The sequence below is a fragment of the Mastigoproctus giganteus genome, chromosome 7, assembly GCF_048544385.1.
Source record: "Mastigoproctus giganteus isolate SK-2022 chromosome 7, ASM4854438v1, whole genome shotgun sequence".
In the NCBI taxonomy this organism is placed as follows: domain Eukaryota; kingdom Metazoa; phylum Arthropoda; class Arachnida; order Uropygi; family Thelyphonidae; genus Mastigoproctus; species Mastigoproctus giganteus.
Window position 1 is genome coordinate 71,062,152 of NC_143581.1, and position 19,341 is coordinate 71,081,492.

Below are 19,341 nucleotides of genomic sequence, written 5' to 3' on the forward strand. Positions count from 1 at the left end.
ATATTCATATTATTACAACAATATTGTTGTAATAATATGAATTATTGTTTATTATTGTTGTTGTTTATTATTGCACAATTGTTTAATATTAAACAATTATTGTTGTTTATTATAGACTTTTTGCATTTCTACTTTTACTTGTAAAAAACAATTTATCGCAATATACTTTTGGTTGTTTTTACAATGTGTGCCTATTTTTGGAATCAATAAATTAAGAATGTGCCGATATTCATATTATTAATATTCATATTATTACAACAATATTATTTAATGAAATAATTATCTTTATTTAAATTGAGAGGTGAATTAGAAACATATATGATGAGAGCCTTGTTGATCGATCAATTCGGCCCTGAAGAGATTGTGCAAGGCTCAAGGGATAGAATTTTTCTCAGCCTGGTCTGTGCTTGTTAACAGGAGAGATTGCTTCTACAGGGATGGGATATGCTTAAATAGAAAGGGTGTAAGAATATTTGCTGATGCTATTGAGGCAGTGTTAGATGGGTCGGAAAACTGCAAGCTTGGGGGGATACACGGACAAATAGATTAACAGTCGCTGCTGGCAGAGGTGAAAGTGATTCTTGCTCTGCTTCCTTTTGGAATGAGCAGCAGCCTAGAAAACAAGAGGCAGGGGATTTAAGAGACTGCTGGGAGTCATTGCTGTACAAGCAAACACATGAGCTGTGTTAGGATAGCTAAGAATAGGAACAGGTGCATGTATACTTGTGTGTACACCAATGCTAGGAGTTTGGTAAATAAATTTTATGAATTTGAGGTGTTGCTCAAAACATCAAAGGCAGATATTGTTGGGATATCAAAGATGTGGTGTCACACAATTATAAGGAATGCGGAAATGGAATTTGGGGAGTACAATGTGTACAGGAAGGATAGACAGGATAGGAAGGGAGCAGGGGTTATGCTATTAGTTAAGAAACACATAAAATCTTAACTAATCCATAAAACATAAAACACATAAAGGTACAGCCAGTCAACATGACTTGACAGTGCAGTGTCGAGTCAGTTTGATGTAACATAAGCACTGGGAAATTAAAATTAAGAGTAGGAGTGTGTTATAGGCCCAATGCCAACCGGGCTAGCCATGTAATTAAAGTGCCTGCTTTGCAACCCAAAGGTTGCGGGTTTGATATCACGATGGTGCCGAACCAACCGGTCGGTTGGATATCCCAGCCACGATACACAAAGGAAGCAAGAAAAAACTGGTTCCTTCATGTATCGATCACATCATACGAAATAAATAAATAAATAGGCCCAATGACTCTGATGAGTATAATAAACAACTGTAGAGGGAAATAGAGAGGGCCAGTAAATCAGTCTTATAATGGGAGATTCTAATTTCCCAGGTATTGACTAGAATTTGTGGGTTGCCCCCTCACACGTTATCAAGGCTTTTGTGGATTTACTGGATGATCGTTTTCTACAGTAGCATGTTCGAGAGGCAACTAGAGGGACTAAAACTCTTGATCTGATTATCAGTAGTGGTTCTTCATGCATTAAGAATCTGCAGATAAAGGAAACACTAGGTGGCAGTGATCACAGTGTGCTGAAGTGGGATTTACTCAAAGAGGTAACTACCATGAGGGGTAAAGGAAAGGGTTTTGCTTTTGTAAAGGCGATTACAGAGGTCTGAGACAGTATATAAATACTATGCTGTGGGACCAACTGATGATGTTACCAGCAGGAAATTCAAAATGGGAAGCATTCAAAGAATTAATCTTGGAAGCTACTAGGATTTTCATACCAACTTAAAAATAATTTTCAAAGTTTAGGCCTAAATGGATGTCAGATGAACTAATGCGACATGTGGCAGAGTAGAAAAATGCATGGGAAACATATAAATTAACATGTGACACAGAAGCCTATGATAGATATAAGCTGGTCTGTAACTAAGTTACAAAGGAGGTTAGGCAGGTAAAGGCAGATTACGAGAAATCTTTGGCAAAAGCAGATTACGAGAAATCTTTGGCAAAGGATGCAAATAAAAACAGCAAAAAGTTCTTTACTTATGTAAACTCTAGAAGAAGGGGATGAATCTGATTGTTCTCCTTGATATCGAATGTTCGACTGTTGATGATCCTGCTCGGGTAGCTAACAAACTAAATGAGTATTTTGCATTTGGGGAGGAGAATGCCAGAGGTGAATTAAACTCTGGAAGTGAGCTAGATGATTTTGTAATAACTGAGAGCAGAGTTTAGGAGGAATTGTTGAAGATAAACATAAGAAAGGCACCTGCGGTGGATGGGATCTATCCAGTTATACTAAAGGAGGCAGCAAAGGAAGTAAGCAAAACCTTAGACATAATTATGAGAGCTTCCTTGGACTCAGGGGAGGTACCCATGGACTGGAGATGTGCAAATGTGGCACCAATTCACAAAGGAGAATCAAAGGGCGACACAAGGAATTACAGACCTGTTGCTTTAACTTCTGTTCCAGGGAAATTAATGCCGGCACTTGTTAAAGAAGCACTGAATGATCATCTAGACAAGATTTCAGTTATAGCTCAGACACAGCATGGTTTTGTTAAGGGGAATTCTTGTCTGGCTAACTTGATTGGATACTATGATGTGGTCACCAAAGAACTGGATGCAGGGAATAACTTTGCTATCATATATTTGGATCTTAGAGGGGCTTTCGATACTGTTGCACGTGGAAGACTGCTACACAAATTGGAGCCGTGTGGCATTGGAGGCAAATTGCTGCTATGCATAAAGAGATGGTTGAGTGGGAGAAGACACAGAGTGGTAATCAATGGACACTGCTCTTTGTGGACTAATGTTATTAGTGCAGTCCCTCAGGGTTCAGTGTTGGGTCCATTGTTGTTTTCTGTATTTATTAATAATATTGATGATGGTATATCATGCTTAATGTCGAAGTTTGCAGATGATGTGAAGGTTGGCCGGGTTGTTAATGACGCTAATGACAAATCACTACTGCAACAGGATCTAGAAAAGTTGAGTAGATGGGCTTGAGTGGTGGCAACCGAAGTTTAACATTGACAAATGTAAAGTACTGCATATGGGAAGCAGTAAGCCAAGAGAGACGTGCCAACTCTGTGGTACTACACTCAGGGAGGTGGAGGATGAAAAAGACCTGGGGGTAATTGTGCAGTCAGATATGAAGTTCTCTGAGCAGTGCAGATGGGCTGCCAAGGTGGTCATGGAGTTTTGTCAATGATATATAGGAATTTTGCTAGCAGAAACAAGGAGATGATTATCCCTTTGTATAAGGCAATGATCAGGCCACGCTTTGAGTATACAGGTATACAGGTATACTTTCTGTATACAGGTCTGGAGACCTCATTTTAGGAAGGATGTAGAGCCGCTGGGCGAGTGCAGAGAAGGGACCAAGATTAGTGAATGGAACAAAGGGTTGCTCTTACAAAGAAAATCTTAAATTTTGCAAATTACAGTGTCTGGAGACTAGGCACCTGCCAGGTGATCTGATTGAGGTGTATAAACCCTTGAATGGTTTGAGCTTTCTCAATGCTGATGTGATTCTTCCTCTTGCTCAGAATAATCGCCTGAGAGAACATAAATTGAAATTGAGGAAAGACAGTTGTAGGATAGATGTCCAGAAGTTTGCCTTTAGCCAGCATGTGGTTGATTGCTGGAACATGCCTATGAGGGCCAGGCTAAATGTTTCTGGACTGGAACAATAAAATTAATATACACCAACTTTAATTACACTTTGGCATTGTCCCCCTTCAGAGCAGTCCCTTCCAAAGTTCGTATATTGATCCCAGCTCTTCTCCCACTGTTTGAAACATCTCTGGAACTCCTATTTTTAATTCCAGCACTCTGTGATTCAAATTGAATTTCTGCAATATATTTGAGTTTTTGTCCTTTTAATTGGATTTTTGTTTTGAGGAACAGGAAGAAGTCACAGGGTCAAAGTTGGAATAATAGGGAGGTTGTTTGACCATCTCCATTTTATTCTTCAATATAAACCACTGAACACAAAGCCATGTGGACTGGTGCATTTTTGAAGCCAAGCCTGTATGTGCTATTTATCTGTGGTTTCCCTGGGACCCTGCTGTATACTGATTTACAGTTTAGCCTGGTAGAAGGAACTTCTTATGAGCAATTCTCCTATTGTCAAAGAAAGCAATCAGCATGCTTTTGACATGTGATCTGACCTACATTGCCTTTTGAATTAGCATTAATAGAGGCATATGGTGCAAGGAAGCAAGCTTATACAGCATCAGTCAAAAAAAAATAAAATAAAATATATATATCTATCATCTCACCCACCCTTCCATTCACCCCAAAAGTTTGTCCACTTCTTCCTTGAATTTATTTAAGTTGTCAACTTGCACAATGATGGATAGAAGTTTTTCCCAGCAATCAACTACCCACTGGCTAAAGACAAATCTGCACACATATATTCTACAACTGTCTTTCCTCAATTTGTGTTTCTGCCCCTTCAGGTTTGTAATCTGACGAAGAGGATGAATCCCAACAGCATTGAGTCTGCTCAAACCATTCAAGATCTCAACCAGATCACCTCGTAGGTGCCTGGTCTCCAGATGCTGCAATTTGCAGAACTTAAGCCTTTCTTGGTAAGAGCACCCCTTTGTTCCCCTCACCAGTCTTGTTGCCCTTTTCTGTACTCATTCTAGTAAATCTAAATCCTTCCTAAAATGAGGCCTCTAGACCTGTATGCTGTACTCTAGGTGTGACCTAACCATTGCCTTATACAAGGGGATAATCACCTCCTTATACCTACTAGCAAAATTCCTGTATATCATTGACAAGACCCCTTCACTTGCTCTGGTAGCCTGTCTGCACTGCTCAGAAAACTTCATATCTACTGCACAATTACTCCCAGATCTTTTTCATTCTCCACTGCCTTGAGTGTAGTACATTCTCTGGGGTTACTGCTACTCATATTCTGTACTTTGTATTTGTCAATGTTAAACTTCAGTTTCCACTTCTCAGCCCATCTGCCCAACTTTTCTAGATCCTGTTGCAGTAGCATACTGTCATTACTCTCATTAACTACCATGTCAACCTTTGTATCATTTGGAAACTTCAACATTAAACCTGATATACATTCATCACTATCATTGATAAATATACAAAACAACAATGGGCCCAACACTGAACCCTGGGGTAATGCCACTATTAACATTAATTTATGAAGAGCTGTGTCCATTGGTTACCACTCTCTGTCTTCTCCCACTCAACCGTCCTTTTATCCATTATAGCAACTTGCCCTTAATGTGATACTGCTCCAATTTGTACAGTAGTTTTCCATGTGCAACAGTATCAAATTATTTTGCCGAAATCAAAGTATATGATATTAAAATTATTTTTTGCATCCAGTTCCTTTGTGACCATATTGTATTATCCAATAAAATTGGTCTCACAAGTCTTACCTTTAACAAACCCATGCTGTGTCTGAATTATTCCTGCAGTCTTGTCTAGATTCTTGTCTGCAATAATTAAAGTTGACCTCAGAGGCCTGCTGCTCTTGTCATAAACATGATCCTATATATGCTGATGCTGCATAAGCTCATACACTTGCTTTCTTGCATCACATGCCACTACTACTACTACTACCACAGCTTTCATCCCCTGTTATGTCTTTGGAAAAAGAGTTTTCCTTTCATCCCGCTCACAGAAAGCCAGTTTCTATTTTGTTTATCACTTAGCAAATGGGGTACAAATTTTGTTGCACTCTGCCTCATGTTTAAATTTTCTGTTAAAATGTGTTGGCATGTAATGTATGATATAAGCATAGAATGTCACTAATATTGTTAATCGTATGCTGTCTTTCATCATGGATGATTTTATGCAGTTTTTTTTTAAATTTTGATCAGTCTGACTTGATAATGGATGACCTGATATACTCAAAATCCCTAATTGAACTTTTATCACCTTGGAAACTTGAATATAATTCAAAATTTTGTGTTATACCTATAGCATAAATATCACAAAATGCTTATTTAAGCATTGTGTAAGTCTCCGAAGCTATTTTTCCAAGTTTATGACAAAATTCAGTGCAAATTTGCTGTTCCTTAATGTCTGCCATCTTACTCAGCTACAAATGTCACAAGACATTCATCAGAAACACACTTTAATTCCAATTTCACAAAAGCATAACATTCTATTGGTGCAAAGCTTGCCACGCTAACCCACAATGAATTAGTTTCAGCAGTATATAATGGCACATTCTATACCACATGTGGCTGGTCCGGAAACTTTTAGCTTGCACCTTTTATGTGAGGAGAGAATCAGATACGTAGCGTATTTTATTTTATTTTATTATTTATGTATTTTTGTTTTTTTTTATTACTTAATTATTTCTTATATTGGCTGGCATAATAAAAGGCTCAGGCTTTCTTGCAATCTATTGCTAAAACTATTACTATACTAAGTAAATCAAGTCCAAGTCTTAATAAAATTAAATTCAAACTACAAGTTATTATTATGTGAATCTTTGGCTATTGAATGGCCCTTTTTATATTCTCCTTCTGTTGGTTTTTAATGTTTGCCCACTAGCCAACTTTTTGCAATATTGGAGGTCAAGTCATATAAAATTTTCTTTAAAACCAAAAGAATTAATCACAAACTGATGTATCAGCAGCCTTAAACCTTTTTCCTTTAAATACCCACCTACATATGTACATATGTATTACAGGTCTGGAGGCCTCATTTTAGGAAGGATGTAAATTTACTTGAGCGTGTACAGAGAAGGGCAACAAGATTGGTGAGGGGAATGAAGGGATCCTCTTACCAAGAGAGGCTTAAGTTCTGCAAATTGGAGTGGCTGGAGACTAGACACCTGCGCGGTGATCTGATTGAGGTATATAAGGCCTTGAATGGGTTGAGCACGCTGAATTCTGATGGGATCCTTCCACTTGTTCAGATTACGAACCTAAGGGGGCATAAATTCAAATTAAGAAAAGACAGATGTGCGGAAATTTGCCTTTAGCCAGCGGGTGGTTAATTGCTGGAACAAACTTCCATCTGTCATTGTGGAAGTTGATAGGTTGAATAAACTTAAGGAGGAACTGGACAAGCATTTGGAGGGAATGGTGTGATTTTTTTTGGCTGATGCTGAATAAGCTCATACGCATGCTTTCTTGCATCACATGTCGTCACTACTACTACTATATCATTCAGATTTTATTTCATCAAAATTGATGAACTAGTGCAAAATGCATACACTTTTCCTGAAAGTAATCTTTACCCACATTTATTTTCGCTTTTATTTTCATTCAATGGATGATTTAGCTTTTAAACAGTGTTGTCTGAGTGGTGGCACTCAACTGAAATTAACTAACTGTAGTCTTCTCTAATGGGAAAGTATTACTTATTTTAAGTATAAGTAGGTAACTCATTGTGAAGGATTTCACAATATGAGATGTATATATTAATAATGCCAATGTACAAACTGGGTTAAGGTTACTATATATTTCTGAAGTCTTCTTATCTCATATCACTATAATAGACATATGCTATAGTAGTGTGGCCCTTGAGTAACATAAAATTGTTAATCCATTCACTACATTTGTTATATTTTGTCTCAGCTATAATTCTTAATTCAGAAATTTTCTCTGAGTTATCAAGATACGTTGAGCCTTTATAATTAGTATTTGCCACACACACACGCACACACACACACACACGCGCGCATACGCGCACGCGCACACACACACACACACACACACACACGCACACACACACACACACACACACACACACACACACACACACACACACACACACACACACACACACACACACACACACACACACACACACCATGATGTAACCAATTGAAGAGATTTGCATAATTTTTTTTTTTTTTGTTTCAGCTTGTTGATGCATTGACTGACTCAGAAGTTGCCAGTAGATTATGCAATAATCCAGTGACTTCTTATCTTGATTTACCTCCCGACACTTTTAATGAAACTGTACTTGAAAAAGGAAAGGAAGAATTCTGCAATCTGATATTATCTGATTTGCCTGGTGAATGGATAGTAAGTGTGTGTAATTTTTTTTTAGTATACAGGTGTATTCTGCTTAGTGCTCTTAATTGGGGCTGTAAAAACAGAGTGCCAAGTGAATCAGCAGGAGAGATTTATCCATAGGAAATAATATAAATAATTTTAACTAATTGGCATGACCAGTGCGGATAATTTTAAGTTGCCATTTCTCTATATAATAATATCAAATGTAGTGGACATATTTAAACTATAAATTTTAAATACATAAATTATGCAATAAAACATATATACAGTGTACATTCAAGAAAGTGCAAGAAAACTTACCTGAAAATTACAGGTTCTTATAGGTTTACAATAAACAGCTTATGGTGTGTTAATTTTAATGTTAACCTGAATAATTAAATCAGTAAATAAATAAATAAATTTTCAGCTTGGAAAAACCTTTAAATATAGTGTAAATTTAGTGCTTTCTGAATCCAATCTTTTTTTAAAATATTCAGTTCAGCTTCCAATGAAAAGCTTTTCTGATTGCTTTCCACCCTCTTTGCATTATTTTCATCAGCTTATACACTTTATCTCTTTGAGGTAAAAAATGGAGAGAGAGTTTAGCTTCTGATGAAAAGCTTTTCTGATTGCTTTCCATCCTTTTTGTATTATTAGCACTGGCTTACCCACCTGATCTTTTTGAGGCTATTAAAAGAGAGAGAAGTTGAAAGTATATACACAGAAAACTAAAAGCTAAAATCAGTTATGCAGATAAACAATATACAGGAAATGACTGCAAGCCAGAACTAAACTGAAAACAGTATTGCTGAGCAGTGCAGTACTATTTTCAATTTAAAAGCAAAAGCAGCAGTTGATTTCAGCTAAAAGCAACTCTATCTTAAGAAACAGCAGTTTCTAAAGAGAAGTTTATGAACAACACTTCAAAAACTTCAGTTAATTAGTCTTTCCCCCTTCCCAAGTGGGTGCACCCTTTTCAATAATACTGCTGGGCAGGAGGATGTATAAAGTGTACATCTTTGTAATATGCAAGGAATGGAGCCATATGACACACCAAAGTTTTACAGCTATAGATGCAGGAAACTTATCCCAGTACAAATAGCTACAATAATACAAATGTAAATTGCTCAAAGACATGAAAAATGACTTTTGATCAGTAAACAGATAACTTTCAAAATTTCTCATTGTCATAAATTAGAAATGCTTTACAGAATTTCAAATTTAGCTGTAGAAAGTTAAAAATCAATTTAAATTAAAAATTATTACTATGAAGGCAAGCACTGTGAATGTCGATTGGAAATGTGAGTGAGTTTTCAGTGAACTGCACTATTAGCAGGGGACAAATGTATTTTAAAATTATATTCATCATATTGTCAGTTAAATTCTGAATTAATCATTTACTTTATAGCAGCCTCCTCCTGTAACTTTTGTATTAATTGAAACACAACTGTATTTTGTTGTAAAAGTTGTATTTATTATTATTTGGGGGGGAAGTACTTTTATATATGGTTTAAGTTCTTTGATATTAAGGTTTAATTAGAAATACATATTCTAATAAGTTCCCTACTCATTAACATTAAATTTATTATAGTTGAATTCTTGTAATTTTATTGCTAGAAAGTAGTATGTATTTTTTTATGTATAGTGTATTTTATATAGCTGAAAATATAAATTCAGTTTATACGAATCATGAAATGATTCGTATAAACTGAATATTGTGTGTTGGATGAGTTGAAGGGGTTAGCTCCTGGCTATGAATTTACTCATGTACTCATCCAACACACAATATCCACCATTAAAAACAGTATTAGTAACCCCACCAGACACTGTCACAAGACAAATACTCGCATAGTTCTCCCTTACCATAGTGAACTCGCAGCACAATTCCGACGTACATTCAAAGATACCGACATCTCCCTCACCTTCTCCACTTACAATAAACTAGGTTCCCTATTTAATTCTTATAAAGATACACACAAATATCCCATCAATGATCTCAATAACTTAATATATCTCATAAAATGCCAACCGAATTGCGACACCTGTTACATCGGCAGCACTACCACCAAATTTGGTTCCTCCACAACTTCCAATACCCGCGCATACTACCACTTCAACAGTTTCAAGACAAGTCAAACCTGCACTGAGTTAACAACCCATGCTCACACCCACAACCACACCCCCCTTGTTGACTCTGCCATCACTATTATTAAACTTAGATCGAGCTACAGAATTCTTCAATATAAAGCCCTCACCATCGAATGGTACCGACACCATTCTGATCTCAACATTATTAATGCTAAACTTCCCTTCAACCTTTCACCGGCTTGGAACCTCTCGCAGCTATAGTTCCCACGTGTCAAAAAGAGCATCATGGGAGTTTAGATAAACTTTAAATACAACACGCGCTCACTTCTCTTCCATTTGCCAACTGATGACGGTTTACTCTCGAAAGTCCTTCGTAACGACTATTGGCACCAAACGTCTTCCCTCTTTTTTTTTTTTTTTTTTTCATTTACGTCTTTTAACCTCTTTATGAGAACCAAGGATTGGAGATCTGCATTTCTGCTTCCTTGCGCTCATTTTAAAATCTGTTTAAAATATTTTCACCCCATTCCTCGCCTTAGTTCTTTTTAATGCTTCTTCCAACCTAAATTTAACCACCATCTATCAAAAAAAAAAAAAAAAAAAAATTATTGCAGATTTATACAAGATGAGTACCGTTTTCTAAGCATTTGCTATTCATTTTTTAGTATAATGTGCAATTGTGAAGAGAAATACAGTGGGCCAGTAATTAGAGTGTCTTATATTGGGGGATTTTAATTTCCCAGATATTGATGGGAATTTGTGGTTTCGTCACTCACACACTAGCAAGGCTTTTGTGGATTTATTGGGTGATTGTTTTCTACAGCAGCATGTTCAAGAGGCAACTAGAGGAAGTAATACTCTTGATCTGATTATCAGTAATGATTCTTCATGCATCAAGAATCTGCAGATAAAGGAACCACTAGGGGGCAGTGAACACAGTTTGCCTTCGTAAAGGTGACTACAGTGGCCTGAGACCGTATTTAAATTCTATACGGTGGAACCAACAGATGATGTTACCAACATCAACAGATGATGGTAACATCATCTGTTGGTTCAAAATGAGAAGCATTCAAAGAATTAATCTTGGAAGCTATAAGCTTTTCATACCAACAATGAAATATTGTTCAAGATTAGGCCTAAATGGATGTCAGATGAACTAATTAGACATGTGACAGAGAAGAAAAATGCATGGGATACATATAAATTAACATGTGACCCCGAAGCCTATGATAGATATAAGCTGGTCTGTAACCAAGTTACAAAGAAGGTTAGGCAGGCGAAGGCAGATTACGGGAAATCTTTGGCAAAGGATGAAAAGAAAAACAGCAAAGAGTTCTTTACTTATGTAAACTCTAGAAGGAAGGAATCAGATTGGTCCACTTGATATCGATGGTTCAACTGTTGATGATCCTGCTCAGACAGCTAACAAACTAAAAGAATATTTTGCATCAACATTCACACATGATTAGTTATTCAGGGAGTGAAATGCCAGAGGTGTATTCAACTCTGGTGAAATTGTTGAAGATAAACACAAGAGAGGCAAATGGGATGGATGGAATCTATTCAGTTATATTAAAGGAGGCAGTAAAGGAAGTAAGCAAACCATTAGCCATAATTATGAGAGCTTCCCTGGACTCAGGGAAAGTACCCATGGACTGGAGATGTGCAAATGTGACCCCGATTCACAAAGGAGGATCAAAGGGAGACACAGGTAATTACAGATGTGTTAGTTTAACTTCTGTTCCAGGGAAATTAATGGAACCACTGGTTAAAGAAGCATTGCAGGATCTAGGCAAGACTTCAGTTATAGCTCGGACACAGCATGGGTTTGTAAGGGGAAGTCTTGTCTGACTAATTTGATTGGATACTATGATGTAGTCACAAAGGAACTGGATGCAAAGAATAACTTTGGTATCATATATTTTGATCTTAGAAAAGCCTTTGATACTGTTGCACATGGAAGACTGCTGCACAAATTGGAGCAGTGAGGCATTGGAGGCAAATTGCTCTTATGGATAAAGTGATTGTTGAGTGGGAGAAGACAGAGAGTGGTAATCAAAGGACACTGCTCTTTGTGGACTAATGTTATTAGTGGAGTCCCTCACGGTTCAGTGTTTGGTTGATTGTTGTTTTCTGTTTTTATAAATGATATTGATGATGGTATATCAGGCTTAATGTCCAAGTTTGCAGACGATACAAAGGTTGGCAGGGTTGTTAATGACACTAATGACAGTACACTGTTGCAACAGGATCTAGAAAAGTTGAGCAGATGGGCTGAGAGGTGGCAAATGAAGTTTAACATTGACAAATGTAAAGTACTACATATGGGAAGTAGTAATCCCAGAGTAATGTATCAACTCTGTGGTACCACCCTGACAGTGGTAGAGAATGAAAAGGATCTGGGGTAATTGTGCAGGCAGATATAAAGTTTTCTGAGCAGTACAGATGGTCTGCAAGTGTAGCTCATAGTGTCTTGTCAATGATATACAGGGACTTTTCTAGCAGGGGTAGTAGTAGTAGTAGTAATAGTGGCATGTGATGCAAGAAAGCAAGTGTATGAGCTTATGCAGCATGAGGCAAAAAAAAAAAAAAAAAAAATCACACCATTTCCTCCAAATGCTTGTCCAGTTCTTCCTAAAATTTATTCAACTTATTAACTTCCACAACGACAGATGGAAGTTTGTTCCAGCAATTAACCACCCGCTGGCTAAAGGCAAATTTCCACACATCTATTCTACATCTGTCTTTTCTTAATTTGAATTTATGCCCCCTTAGGTTCGTAATCTGAACAAGTAGAAGGATCCCATCAGAATTCAGCATGCTCAACCCATTCAAGGCCTTATATACCTCAATCAGATCACCGCGCAGGTGCCGTCTCCAGCCACTGCAATTTGGAGAACTTAAGCCTCTCTTGGTAAGAGGATCCCTTCATTCCCCTCACCAGTCTTGTTGCCCTTCTCTGTACACACTCAAGTAAATCTACATCCTTCCTAAAATGAGGCCTCCAGACCTGTATGCAGTACTCAAGGCGTGGCCTGACCATTGCCTTATACAGAGGGATAATCACCTCCTTTTCCCTGCTAGCAAAATTCCTATATATCATTGACAAAACCCCATGACCTGGCAGCCTGTCTGCATTACTCAGAAAACTTCATATCTGACTGCACAATTACTCCCAGGTCTTTTTCATTTTCTACCACCTTAAGTGTAGTACCACACAGTTGGTATGTTTCTCTGGGGTTACTTCTACCCATATGCAGTACTTTGCATTTGTCAAGGTTAAACTTCGGTTGACACTTCTTAACCCATCTGCCCAAATTATCTAGATCCTGTTGCAATAGCACACTGTCATTACTGTCATTAACAACCCTGTCAACCTTTGTATCATCTGCAAACTTCGACATTAAGCCTGATATATTTTCATCAATATCATTGATAAATATACAAAACAACAGTGGACCTAACACCGAACCCTGTGGGACTCCACTAATAACATTAGTCCAAGAAGAGCAGCACCCATTGATTACCACCCTCTGTCTTCTCCCACTTAACCATCCTTTTATCCATTGTAGCAAATTACCCTTAATACCATTCTGCTCCAATTTGTACAATAGTCTTCCATGTGCAACAGTGTCAAAAGCTTTCCTGAAATCGAAATATATGATATCAAAATTATTTTTTGATATCATATATTTATGATATCAAAGGAGGTGAGGAGGTGATTATCCCCTTGTATAAGGCAATGGTCAGACCACACCTTGAGTACTGTATACAGGTCTGGAGTCCTCATTTTAAGAAGGATGTAGAGATTTTGGAATGAGTACAGAGAAAGGCAACAAGATTAGTGAATGGAACAAAAGGTTGCTCTTATGAAGAAAGGCTTAAGATTTGCAAATTACGTTGTCTGGAGACTAGGCACCTGCAAGGTGATCTGATTGAGGTGTTTAAAGCCTTGAATAGTTTGAGCATGTTCAATACAGATGGGATTCTTCCACTTGCTCAGAATAATCGCCTGAGAGGGCATAAATTCAAATTGAGGAAAGACAGTTGTAGGATAGATGTGCGGAAGTTTGCCTTTAGCCAGCGGGTGGTTGATTGCTGGAACAAACTTCCATCTGTCGTTGTAGGAGTTGATAGCTTAAATAGAATCAAGGCAGAACTTGAGAAACATTTGGAGTGAGTGGATGGTCAAAATAAGGGGTTTTTTTTTTTTTTTTTTTGGCTGATGCTAAATAAGTTTGCTGTCATGCATCATGTGCCTATGCTAATAAGAAATTAATCAGCTAAACTGATAACAGGGCCCTTTCTTTTATTACAAATGATGAAAATGTATTCCCCATATTACTCATTACACAGAATATTCATTATTATGTTAAAGTGAGTAATATGTGTGATGAGTAAATGTGTAATATTAAAAGAGGTTGAGCCTAACTTAGTCATGCACCACATTATACTTATTGGCGCATGCACAAAGTACACTAGTTCATATTTGTTTGTCATACTAAAATTATTGTAAATTTATTTACAATAATTATTAAGATATTAAAAATATAAATGGTTAAAATATTAAAGGTGTAAATGGCTGCAGCATGATAACATGTTGTCACGTTGAAGCAAGAGTATTTTGATTTTTTAGCTTGTCTTGGTGTACTGGTTTGCATGTTTGAATTGATTGTTGTCCTCTTATCCAAAAGTTTTTTGTGGGTAATGCCCATAGAGTTCCAAAAACTTATTGTGAAATTCCTTGGGCTGTCTCTTGTTTTCTGTGTCATAAAATTAAATCCAAGATTCATCTCCAGTCCCCATAGGTCTAACATGTTTGGGCACCACAGATCACTGCCATAAGTTATAGAAAAGATGAATTAGAAGAGGAAATGATTAATAATTATGTGTTCCTGTCATTGTAGAAATTTGGTGTCATATACTGTTAAGGGTTATGATCTAAGGGGCTTTACTTTTCAGTCAATCCTCATAGTCAATCCTCTTGCATAATGAGTTAAAAAATCACATTACATTTCTTCTAGCACTATGAGTGCTAGAAGAAATGTAATGTGATTTTTTAACTCATCATTGAAAAATACATGTAGTGTATACCATTTTATATAAAAAAAATTGTTTTCTAGTATGAAGTAATTTTATATAATTCCAATTTTATTTATTTGTGATCTGAATGCATAATAAAATATAAAGTTACGAAGTAGTTTTATACAATGCTAAAAAATTTTTTTATTAAAAAATAAATAAATTAATTTTTTAATTTGATCATCTTTAAATAGTGAAACTGCGAAATACTCACCTTTACTTGGTTTATTTATTTTTTTTAATTCATAACTTATATATATGAGACTGTCCAAATATTTTTTTTTTTTTTTTTTTTTTATATTGCTTCTATATATATATAATTACTACTGTAAGAGTGTAATTAGTACCATTTAGATACTCAAAATGTGTTAAAACTTTAGCATAAAAGTACTAGGCGGGCCATTAGGACAAAAGAACCTATAAAGACTAAGATGTTAATTATATGTTTATTTCTATACTCTAGAAATAAACATATGATTAACAATAAAATGAAATATAAAATAGAATAAAATAAAGTATAAAATATAATAAAATAAAATAATGATTATGTGGTAATTTTTGATAATTGGATACATTGAATGGCACTTTATCAAGAGCTATAGATACTATCAAGAGCATATAGATACTATCTATGCTTAAATAGTATCTATATTTGGGCTAGCTGTTATCTTGCCTGTTTGCTGTTAAATTTAAATATAAGTGTAAATTGCCTTTGTTTATTATTTGGACCTAGTTAAACAGGCAGTTAATAATCAGAAACAGATAGCTTTGCTGATTTTTGATTGGATATATTGAATGGTATTAGCCCTCGATAAAATGCCATTCAATGTATCCAATTATCAATATTTAGCCATATAATCATTATTTTATTTTATTCTATATTTTATTTTATTGCTAATTATATGTTTATTTCAAGGGTATAAAGAAGTAAACCAGCAATGGCTATCTTAGTCTTTATAGGTTCTTTTGGCCTAATGGCCCCACCTAGTACTTTTATGCTAAAGTTTTAACACACTTTGAGTACCTATATGGTACTAATTACACTCTTACAGTAGTAATTAGATTACAGATTGATGTAATGTTTAATCTATAATTGATGACATTAATCTGATCTGATATACCTTTTACATTCATTCCATTATTTCATATTTCATAATGGATTATTTATATATATATGTATATATATATATATATATATATATATATATATATATGTTTTAAAGGAAGCAACAGTTTAAGATATTATTAATAATAGAAATAAAAAAAATAAAATAATAATAATGGATTATGGACCTGGGACTATGCAGAAAGTACCCAACAACCATAATTTCTACATAAGTTAGTAGTCGTGAAGGACAATATACTAACGTTACGTTAAGTTACTAGTAACGCTAGTTATGGAGAACAAAGGGCGACCGGAACTGTGATCGCTAGCATGGTGAACAAAGAAGGGAGATAAGATAAAGGAGAAGTAATAAGGAATAATTAGAATTAATAAGAATAACTTAGTGCTGTTCGTCCTGTGATTTCAGCACCTTTTTCGAGGGCCAGCTGCCGAAATCAAAGGAGGAAATGGCAATAAGTGGGTATAGCCTCTGTTTCTGCTATGAAATACACACTCCACATGGTATATGTGAAAAGTAGGTAAGGTTTGTTCAGTTAAAATAATTTCACCTGTAAAATAAGTTCACCATGATAGCGATCACAGTTCCGTTCGCCCTTTGTTCTCCATAACTAGCGTTACTAATAAAGTAACGTTAGCACATTGCCCTTCATGACTACTAACTTATATATATATATATATAAGAATATATAGAATACATATCTATTTTATTTTCTTCAGGATGAACTTCTTGAGTTACCATCTGAGCCTCGAGTGCAGATAAGAAGTTTTTTAACTAACATTGGTATGTTAATGGACAGGATTTATGACATGATGTCAGATAAAAAAGGCAAGATACATCTGCAGTCTCCCTTAGCAAATGCTACAGCATGGACAGCTCTGTTAGACAGACATATTGCTCGATTTAATATTAGCAGGTAATACTTACTGTACCGACTCGTAAAACCTGATAATGTACAGTATTTCACAAATATTTATAAATACTATTGTATGTTATTTTTTAATTATTTGGGATCCCATTTACTAATGTGGCTAGAATTATTTAAGTATCTATTAAAGTACCAAACCATTCTACCCAGATGTCATTCTCTTTTCACATAAATGCTTTGCAAAGGCTTACATGAGTGTTTTTTTTTTTTTTTTAATTGGAAATTTTGTAAGTGCTCTATGAATCTTGTATATATGCCTTTACTAACCCATTGGCAAGCAAGTGGAGTAAAAATTACTGCATAGTTTTTTAAACCTTCCCTTTGTGAAGTATTTATGTTCAGTTCTTTCAAAGGCGCGTCCGTAGCCAGGTGGGAAGGAGCAGCAGTGCGTAGTACACGCTTCTTGATTAGACCGGGGTTCGAGCCCGTCACCACCAAATACGGAGGATGCGGAAAGGTCAGGGAATGACCACTGCATATCCCGGAGCAATATGGCCTTAGTTGCTAATGCTCCTAAAAACCAAATAACAACAACAACAACATCAGTTCTTTCAAAACCTTTATATCTTTTGTGAGCAGTAAGAAGTGTACGTCTAACAATGAAATCTCTTTAGATGCAATGTGAATATATGCATCTCTGAGGTCAGAGGTAATAATGTCATTTCTATAATTTCTGATGGTGGGCTTTACCTTACAAAGGAGTATACTTTCACTTCAATGGAATCATACAAATAGTTCTAATTCTTTTAAAGAAAGTTGTTCATTTGTTTTTTATATCTATTCTAAAGTTCACCTTGGGAGGAAGGAGGATTATTTCTGCAAGAGGGTGACATGTTAGTGGTGTCACCTGAACACACTCTTGCATAATTTAATTGCTTTTTGGCACATAGTGATCATATGGGTTCTTTCATAACACCACTAACAAATAGTTAGAAGGTTCTATTTATCAGCATTCTTTTTTATGAATATGGGTAGGCTGATTTCAAATACAACCTTAATATGTGCATAGCATAAATGATTTGCCCAGAAATGAAAGAAAAATACAATAATACTATATGAGAGTTATTAATGATGTTTAACTGCTATACAGATAGAGTATTAATCTTTGCTACAGGCAAACAAAATACCAAAAAAAAATCACGGACTAAAAACTAGAAACTTTCCTTGAGTTAATCAAAAAAAATCCTGTAAAATTGATTAAATTTCATTAACACTCTCCTTTTTTAAGTCATTGTGATCATAATCAGATATAGTTGTCCATCATAGCTTCATCTCTTCATCGCACTCGCCTTGGAACCTCTTTTTAATTGACTGTAGGCTCTGGTGAAATCTTTCTCTCACTCTACACTGACATTGTTCCAATTTGATCTGAAAAAAAAAAAAAAAAAAAAATCCAGGTGAGAAGTTAAATAATGGAGCTTGGTTAACAATCTGCATCCATTTTTCCTTAATTTTCAACAAAAACTTTTCAGCTAGTTATTTAATTTTAATTTAGATTATCAAGTTTAATTAATTGTTTAATTTTATGAAGAGAGCTACTCACTAAAAACAACTATCCAGCATTTTGCTTGCATCAGTCATTGTGTTTTCTACTTCTTGTATTTGCTGAACATTTGCTATTGCCATTTGCTTAACTTGTGGGCCAATAAATATGCCACATTTCACTTTTGCATCAGACAATTATGGAAACATAAACTGTATATGTCACCTTGAGGATCCAGCGTTTTAACAAATTGTTTTAACAGTCCCAGCTTGATTTGGAGCAGTGGGAAGCAAGATTTTTGTCTCTTGGAACCAAAGGATATTGTTTCTTCCCATTTATACTAGTCAGACTTGATCATCTCTACCACATGTTTCACTTTCTGTGGTTTTGAATGTATGAACACCATGTGCATAGAAATTTAAGGGTGTATATTTCCATTTTGAAGAAACACAGCTCTCAGTCTTTTAATTGAATTGTCTATGAAAATGATCTCCATGCTTCTGGATTGTGACTGTATGGTTTCTTCATAAAGACCAATCAAATTAGAACAAGCAAAGGGATTATGTAAGAATGTTAAAACATGCATAGGTAACATGTCTTTAACTGCATGTTGAAGCCTTGCAGCTAGAATTCAGTAAATTCCACTGTTATTATTATTATT

At 35.7% G+C, this 19,341-nt stretch overlaps 1 protein-coding gene across 5 annotated transcripts in view; it reads left to right on the plus strand.

Moving 5' to 3' along the window:
- Nucleotides 1-19,341, plus strand: part of LOC150082988 (uncharacterized) — a 1,785,507-nt gene that overhangs the window by 499,496 nt on the left and 1,266,670 nt on the right. For 4 of the 5 annotated variants that reach the window (XM_090377722.1, XM_090377724.1, XM_090377725.1 and 1 more), the window contains exons 27-28: nucleotides 7,841-8,005; nucleotides 16,989-17,185. In XM_090377722.1, the coding sequence (XP_090233848.1) occupies nucleotides 7,841-8,005; nucleotides 16,989-17,185 (362 nt within the window). The remainder of the gene's footprint in view (nucleotides 1-7,840; nucleotides 8,006-16,988; nucleotides 17,186-19,341) is intronic. The other variant, XM_090377726.1, reaches the window with a different exon arrangement.